Below are 9027 nucleotides of genomic sequence, written 5' to 3'. Positions count from 1 at the left end.
ATCGCCGGAAGCTAGGCGCGTGACGTCGGCGCGCTTACGGCAACACACGCCTTCGACGTGGCGTTTTCTTCGGTTTCACTTCCGGTGGGAGAACCCCAAACTGCCAGCGACTGCGAATTTGCGGTATCACAGGGAGGTGGGGAGTTTCCCTCGGTGCGTGCTCCCTCTGATGTCAGCCTTCAAAGCGTTTATGGGACTCCTCTTTGATTTGAGTCTCTCTGCTGCTAGCAGCTGGGGACCTGACCTCTAAAGCCAGAAAAGACCATAGGTTCTCTAATTGAGCAGCCGCCGTTTGCTGCCCTTAGAAAACTCACAGAAGTGAAGAGTGTTTCTTTCTTGACTTCTTCCTGTTCCTCTAGGCAGGCGTGCTAGGGATTAGGAGTTCTGCCGTGATTCTTTTTCATTCATTTATTCATCTATTCATTCACGTATTCATTAATTCGCTTATTCATTTATGTACTCATTGATTGACTGATGGATTGCAGACGAGGTAGGGCTGTGTTGCCCAGGGGGTTTCAATCTCCTGGGCTCAAGCAATCTTCCTGCCTCGACTTCCCAAAGTGGTGGGATTACAGGCGTTGAGCCACCGCGCCCAGCCCCTGTCGTGATTCTTAATTCTGAAAAGAATTGATTGGGAGACGAGCCATGGAAGGCCTGTAGCCACAGAGTTCAGTTATGTGATTAATAATAACACATAATAATAACACACAGTGCCCCTCCCCATTTTGCCAAGCATTAAGTATGTTCGTGGATCCCAGATCGAAATCCACGCATAAGCTAATTCGCTATATAATTGTTTTCAATTCCACTTTCCATGGTTAGGTTCTAGCATTGAAAAGAAAAGCTTCACAGCCTGGAATGAAACGAAACTGAATGTCCTTGAAACCATTTGACGGAGGAGCAACCTTAAGAGACTATGACTTCAGTCAGATAGTTGGATTTTAACCTTGGCAACGTGGCCTTTTAACATGCCAAACTGTTGAGTTAACTTGTACAAGGAGAATGTATGACTTATGTCCTCCCAGTGCTATAGTTTAAAGACTCTTTAAGACTTAGATGCAGGATAATATGCTCCAACGTTACGACAATGAAGGCAAGTTTCATCCTCCTATGTAGAGGAAAAATAATGTACTGAGCCTATGCAAACGTAACTGTCATGACTATCAGTTGAACCGTAAATGTGAATAATTTTGTGTTTGTGTAAGTAATGGCTTAAAAGGACATTTTTAGTCCTAGCTTCATTATCACAAAACAAACTAGATTCTTTAACAGCTTCTTCAGCTTCTTGTTAGACATGGATGTAAACCACATTCTGCTTTTTTTTTTTTTTTTTTTTCTGGCTTTCGGATTTCTAAGAAACCATTTCTGAAAAGCAAGCATTTTGGTATGCAAATGCAGACATTTGGCCGGGCGCCACGCTTGTAATCCCAGCACTTTGCAAGGCCAAGGCGGATGGATCACGAGGTCAAGAGATGGAGACCATCCTGGCCAGCATGGTGAAACCCTGTCTCTACTAAAAATACAAAAATTAGCCGGGTGTGGTGGCGCGTGCCTGTAATCCCAGCTGCTCGGGAGGCTGAGGCAGGAAAATTGCTTGAACCCTGGAGGGAGAGGTTGCAGTGAGCCGAGATCACACCACTGCACTCCAGCCTGGTGACAGAGCAAGACTCCGTCTAAAAAAAAATACAAAAAAGAAAGAAAATTCAGAGATTTGAAGCAAAAAATCTATAGATTGCTTAAACATTTTTATGATATTTTAGAGACAGAATTATCCTTCTACTTTTAACTAAGTGGAATGAATGTATTTATTTGAACATGGCTCTTGATATTTTTATTGGTTTTGCTTCTTTGAAATTTCAGAAAACTTTAGTGTTGAAGTTTTCAATTTGTTAAAATTTACTTTTAACTTACTTTTAACACCTTTCTTATGAACAATTTACCTGACAATAGGACTGTTCTAATATTTTAAAAATATTTTTTCATATTTAAAAGTTTTATTTGCTGATTTGGAAATCTAAAATTTTTAGAAACTGAAGGGAAAGAAAACTAGCCACAATTATCGAAAGTAATATGATTGATTAACAGAATATAGTCGTGTATTATCTAAACAGAAATCATACTGATATACCTGTTGATCTATTAGAAAAAATACTTTCTTTTTTTTTTTTTGAGACGGAGTCTCGCTCTGTCGCCCAGGCTGGAGTGCAGTGGCCACATCTCAGCTCACCGCAAGCTCCGCCTTCCGGGTTCACGCCATTCTCCTGCCTCAGCCTCCCGAGTAGCTGGGACTACAGGCGCCCGCCATCTCGCCCGGCTAGTTTTTTGTATTTTGTTTTTTAGTAGAGACGGGGTTTCACTGGGTTAGCCAGGATGGTCTCGATCTCCTGACCTCGTGATCCGCCCCTCTCGGCCTCCCAAAGTGCTGGGATTACAGGCTTGAGCCACCGCGCCCGGCCAGAAAAAATACTTTCAATTACATTTTGTAGGACAGGCGCGGTGGCTTATGCCTGTGATGCTAGCACTTTGGGAAGGCCAAGGCAGGTGGACTGCTTGAGTCCAGGAATTTTAGATCAACCTGGACAACATGGGGAAATCCTGTCTCTACAAACAATACAAAAATTAGCTGGATGTGGTGGTACACGTGTAGTCCCAACTAATGGGGTGGCTGAAGCAAGAGGCTCATTTGAGCCAAGGAGGTCAAGATTGCAGTGGGCTAAGATCGTGCCTCTGGACTCCAGCCTGGGTGACAGAGTGAGACCTTGTCTGAACACCCCCCCCCCAAAAAAAGGGATTATAACTAATTAAGTGTTCATTGGAAATAACTTCCTTTAATTAAATTGGAATTCCAGTAAAATCTCTGTCCAGTTTAACAAAATATTTTAAAGAGTTCAAGGAAGAAAAATGTCAAACAACTCGGGAATTTAAAAAATAAAACTATAGTATGTTTTTAAAAGGAACTATTATAAACTAACTTCAGATAATACTTGGAAGAGCTAGCTGTAGCTGTAATTGAATTCAATTTATTACTCATACAACTCTGATCAATTTGTCCATTACTTTTTTTAAATGGAATCTCACTCTGTACCCTAACCTGGAGTGCAGTGGCGTGATCTCAGCTCACTACAACCTCTGCCTGCCAGGTTCAAGCGACTCTCCTGCCTCAGTCTCCTGAGTAGCTGGGATTACAGGCACGCACCACCATGCCCGGTTAAGTTTTGTATTTTTAGTAGAGACGAGGTTTCACCATGTTGGTCAGGCTGGAACTCCTGACCTCATGATCCACCTGCCTCAGCCTCCCAAAGTGCTGGCACCATTTTTTAGCTTTTCTCAACCTTTAAGGTAATGCCCATTGTGATTTTAGTTCAGTTGATCAGTCTCCAGACTAGGTGTGACTGATACATTTCCCATCAGAAAATTCTCCCTGCCATATGGTCGGAAATCAATATGATCTCCTTCCGTAAATATCTATTGAGAGACCAACAATGTTTTGATGTTGTAAGTAATATAAAAGAAATTCACGTCTCACTCCTGTCATTTTGAAAAGTATGTTGATAAGTTTCTGATAAAGTTGCTTTATGTTTACAAAGAGAAGCCATAATATCCTGAGTTTCAAAACATCTACTAGATCAAAATAGCCATAGGTCTGTGACTTTGGTCATAATTCAATCAATAAGAATTGACATCTCTTCTGTAGTTTAGGGCTCAATGTGACCAGCCTTCCTACATTTGATAAATGCTCTTTCCAACAGGTACTTCAAAGCTTCCATCATCAACACATGTAGTCCTTTAAGGGCTTGGCTGCTCAGTGGCAGTCATGGTGGCTTATAAATTACCCATTTATAGTAGGTTTTTGGCTTTTGAAGCTGAGTCAATTTCTTGAAGTTTCTGGTCCTCTCTTCTCTGGAAACAGCTTTGCCCCTCTTTACTACAGTCCCATTCCTTCGGGTGGAGCCTCTTACATTTCCTAAACACCTGAAATCTTCACTCCTCCCTTAGATAAAAAACTCTCTTGACATGTCAGAATTTGGGTCACTTTAGTTCTTTCCTCACAAATGACTTCACTGTCCTATAGCCATTCCTTCAGTACATGTATGATAACACTTGTATGATGATACTATCTAACATTTACAGAGGACTTTGTTCTAGCACCGTTTAAAGCACTCTACCTAATTTGTTTGGTTTATAGTAAAATTATGAAGCAGGAGCTATTATTTGTATTTCACAGATGAAGAAATTGAAGTGCAAAGAACTTTAATACTTTGCCTGAGGTTGCAAGAACTGGAATCTGCACCCTAGTAGCTTAACACCAGAGGTCAAATTCTTAAACATTGCAAAGATATAGACTGCCCAAGAACCTTGCTAAACTTCAGTCATACATTAATACCATTTTCTTTGCAAGAATCTATGTTGTTTGTTCCTTACTTAAGTGGGAAGGATATATGCAAGATAAGGTAGCCAGGGATTTAAGTCTGGCAACAGTTGGACTGCTGGGTTTTCAGAGAAGTGTTCCCCAAAGCAAATTATGGTGCTAATTTCCAGTGTTCCATAAGCACAGCAAGAAAAATGGGAAGTTCTCGGTAAGGTATATAGTATTATTTCTAGAAATAAAGATGAACCAATCCAAGATTGGTTTTTTGTTTGTTTAATCCTGGCAGTATTCTGAACTAAATCATATTTATTCCCTTTACCTTCCATTTTTTCTTTTTCTTTTTCTTTTTTTTTTTTTTTTTTTGAGACAGTCTCGCCCAGGCTGGAGTGCAGTGCCGCAATCTTAGCTCACTGCAACCTCTGCCTCCCAGGTTCAAGCAGTTCTCCTGCCTCAGCCTCCCGAGTAGCTGGAACTACAGGCACGCGCCACCATGCCCGGCTAATTTTTGTATTTTTAGTAGAGATGGGGTTTTACATATTGATCAGGCTGGTCTTGAACTTCTGACCTTGTGATCCACCTGCCTCAGCCTCACAAAGTGTTGGGATTACAGGCGTGAGCCACTGCACCAGGCCACTTTCCAGATATTATAGGCCCTAATTTAATGTGTCTCAAATGCCAAATAAATTTGAGAAGCTTAGACTGGAGCTGCCGTACTGATACAGATTTGGATTTATGGGTGAATGGGTGACTATAGGTGTCATGTTATTTTCATAGAACCACGCAGGGTTGAAATTAGGAAGGAAAGAAGTTTCCTTGAATGGAGATAGCCAGAGTCAGAATTAAGACCTTTCTTCCAGGATCAATCTGAAATAACATTTTGACAAGTAAAAAGAGGCATGCCTGTCATAGAAGAAATAAAAAGGCAACCTGGAAGAATAGAAAAAGGGAGGTCTACATAGAAATTAGTTACTGTCTACCTGGGCGTGGTGGCGGGCACCTGTGATACCAGCTACTCAGGAGGCTGATGCAGGAGAATCGCTTGAACCCAGGAAGCGGAGGTGCAGTGAGCCAAGATCATGCCATTGCATTCCAGCCTGGGTGACTTGAGGGAAGTGATCACCTAAATCAGTGTTTTATCAACCTTTTAAAATTATCATCCTCCTAAAGAGCCTTTCTAGACATTTTTTTCCCATTAATTCTCCCATACCCCCACCACGAAATTAAATGCTCAGGAATGATTGTTTTGGTAAGGTTAAGCTTTGGAGTTCCACAAACTAAAAATTAAGAGTGAGATTATATCAAAGATTGTTTCAGTCCCCACTGAGTTCCCCACACCCTAGGGAGCCATATCACCCATATTAAGAACTTGTAGCCTAAATAAATCTTATATGGGTGTATTATTCATGGAGTTGTTTTCCACTGCTTACATAGCACATATCAACTATGCCAACCTCTGATTTGTAATATGCTTTTCTTGGATCCAGCCTTAGGATACCAAGAGATATCTTCATCAACATTAACTGTCATTACAATAACATCTAGTCAAGAATAGTCTAAATGGCCGGGTGTGGTGGCTTATGCCTGTAATCTCGGCACTTTGGGAGGCCGAAATGGGTGGATCACTTTGAGCTCAGGAGTTCGAGATCAGCCTGAGAAACATGGTGAAACCTCATCTCTACTAAAAATACAAAAATTAGCCAGGCATGGTGGTGGGTACCTATAATCCTATTGGGGAGGCTGAGGCAGGAGAATCACTTGAATCTGGGAGGCGGAGGTTGCAGTGAGCTGAGATAGCACCACTGCACTCCAGCCTGGGTGAAAGAATGAGACTCCATCTCAAACAAACAAAAAAGTCTAAATGTCCTCAATACTGTCCGTGTGTGGCACTAGTGAAGTAATTTCTGGCCATTAGTGGTGCTATGTTCACCATGAAATTGAGGCTACAGAAATTCCTTTGGAAATGTCTGATTTAGACATTTATCACTTTCAGATGTTTTAGCCATGAAAGAATCTCATGGATTTATTGCAGAAATATGTGATGGTCAAAGACAAGGTATTGGCTCTAGAAGCCAAATTACTAGTCTTTATTCTGGCTTTTTATTTGTGAGACCATGGAGAGTCGTTTCAACCCTGGGAACCTTGATTTACTCTTTAAAAACAGAGAAAACAGGCTGGGCACGGTGGCTCATGCCTGTAATCCCATGGGAGGCTAGGCACTCAGATCACTTGAAGTCAGGAGTTTGAGACCAGCCTGCTCAGCATGGTGAAACCCTGTCTTTACTAAAAATACAAAAATTAGCTGGGCCTGGTGGCACATGCCTGTAATTTTAGCTACTCTGGAGGCCGAGGCAGGAGAATCTCTTGAACCAGGAGGTGGAGGTTGCAGTGAGTCAAGATCCCACCATTCCACTCCAGCCTGGGTGACAGAGACTCTGTCTCAAAAAAAAAACAAAAAAAAAAAACAAAAAAAAAGAGAAAATGATAAACACCTTGCAGGTTGTTGCATGGTATAATGGTCATACATTATTTTCTACTCTTTCTGGTAAAGAGTTGGTGTGTCATAGAAAGTACCTGTTCTGTGTGTGTGTGTCTGTGTGTATAATTCGGTGTGAAAAAGAGAAACAATAAGAAAACCCCTTTCCTATAGTTATGTGTAAATTAGCATGGTGTGCTGCAAAAAACATGTGTCAAGGTGATAGGAGAATTATTTTGACTTTCCTGTACAATTATAAAATGATTCAGTGAGTTTGGTTAGGTATCCTCGTTCTCTGAATCTATATCCCTGTCTGCTTATGACCAAAAAAAAAAAAAAAAAGAAAAAAAAATCATGGCAAGGGTCTCTCAAGCTCTAAAGAATATGTCAACTATGATACAAGTAGCAGTTAGCCTTATAACTAACTGTAAACACTATCTGTGGGTTTTAAGTTTTACCTGAGCATTGGCTATTAACACACCATTAACCCAACTTTCAAAAATATGAACTCTATAAACTTCACAACTGAAGTCAGATCTGTATGCCTGAGAAAGGTAAAATCATTTCATGAAATCAAACGGTGGTGATGCGCCCAAATTCTGGCCTCATCCTTTAATTGGAGGACATCCGGCAGGACATCAACTGGGCCCTGCCTTTTTTCAGGCAGCAACATCTTCCACTCAACCCACACCATTTGACAGTTCCCCATTGCCCCTGGCACCCAGCCCTCCGGTACCAGGAACTAAATATCCTTGTCCATTCCGCCAGCGGCCACTGCCTGCTTAACCCGAGGCAGGTGAAAGCGCCTCACGCAGAGTTTGGAACCTCCGGGGGCGGGGAGGGGCGGGGCGGGGCGTGGCGTGGCGTGGCGGGGCGGGGCGTGGCGTGGCGTGACGTAGCGTAGCGTTGGGGAAACTTGGGCCTGCGGATTGGGGGACCGGAAAGGGAGGGGTGGGCCGCAGGCGCTGGACGTGACGTAAGCCGGAAGCGACTTTCCGCCGAGAAATAGGGGCGCGTGTTTGGAAATTGATAGAAAAGATAAAGCGAGCGAGCTGCTGTCAGCCTGGCTTACTGGTCTGCTTCCGTTTCACCACAGATTCAGTTATTAAGCATTTTTTTCTTTTTTTGGTTCTTTGCAATGTGAGCGGCATTGGCTCAGTGATTTCCGTGAGCATCTCCACGAGAAAACATTGCCTCGATGAGGTGCGGTGGAAGCCAGGCAGCCGCTTCTAATCGGCTAGGCTTGAGAAAGCGTGTACCTCTGCCTTTCCGAAATTAACTCAGCGTGATCGGCAGGATTTTCCGGAGCATCTGGTGTCAAGACACTCGTCACTATTAATTCGGAAAGAAAACACCGTTTTCCAGCATTTCTCTTGGTGGAGAACTAAACAACAGGAAAAATGTCTATTTTCCCTAAGATATCTTTGAGACCCGAGGTTGAAAACTATCTTAAGGAGGGCTTTGTGAATAAGGAGGTAGGTCAGGTAAAGATGTTAGATGATGTTTTGCAAAAACTCAAATATTCACACACTCTAGAGAAATAGAAAAAAGTGTAAAGGGAAATCTTGACAGCCATCGTTTCTTACTACTTGTCTATCAAGTGTAAAAATACCAATATGTTTCTACAGGTATTAAAGCTTACTGAGATTCAAAGTGAATAAGGTATATGTTTTAACATTTAGGAGTGGAAAAGAAGGGAAAAAATGCATGTGCCTGTCAAGCATGACACAAAGGGTTACAAGGATGAACAAGAAAAAGTCCTTGTCTTCAAGAACTCAAGTCGAATTTTAAAAGAGCGCTCGCTCTGGCACTCAGGTGAAAAGGATTCTGTAATTTTTTGAGTGCCTCTTAAATGCCAACAGTTGTGCTAGGTTATTTGCATCTTTACTCTTCACAATCTTTTTTTTTTTTTTTTTTTCCGTAGAGGTTTGTTCCTATTTTAATAGATAAGAAAACTGTTAAAGGAATTGTGTAACTGACCCAAGTTGACACGGCTATCAAGTAACTATTGAAATCTGGAGGGAAAGGGTTCAGGTGTAATGAACAAAGGTACAGCTTTTGAATCTCAGGCACTTGATTTGCCTTCTAGTGCCTTGTAAATTACTTTACGTGGCTTAATCTCGATTTTTCTCTTCTGTGAAAAATTGAGAATGGTTAAAAATATCTTACCAGGTTGTTTTAGGAT

At 41.8% G+C, this 9027-nt stretch overlaps 1 protein-coding gene across 6 annotated transcripts in view; it reads left to right on the top strand.

Annotated features, from left to right (window-relative positions):
- Window positions 1-20: 20 nt before the first annotated feature.
- Window positions 21-9027, top strand: part of NSUN6 (NOP2/Sun RNA methyltransferase 6) — a 118308-nt gene continuing 109301 nt past the window's right edge. For 5 of the 6 annotated variants that reach the window (XR_013397790.1, XM_015146572.3, XM_015146571.3 and 2 more), the window contains exon 1: window positions 7819-8317. Coding sequence is in view for 4 of the 6 variants with exons in the window: in XM_015146572.3 (XP_015002058.3) it covers window positions 8243-8317 (75 nt within the window). In the remaining 2 variants the exon portion in view is untranslated. Of the gene's footprint in view, window positions 124-7818; window positions 8318-9027 lie in introns of those variants that run through there. The other variant, XM_077945479.1, reaches the window with a different exon arrangement.

The sequence above is a fragment of the Macaca mulatta genome, chromosome 9 (genome assembly GCF_049350105.2).
Source record: "Macaca mulatta isolate MMU2019108-1 chromosome 9, T2T-MMU8v2.0, whole genome shotgun sequence".
NCBI lineage: Eukaryota > Metazoa > Chordata > Mammalia > Primates > Cercopithecidae > Macaca > Macaca mulatta.
This window is presented reverse-complemented; position numbering and strand designations above follow the sequence as displayed.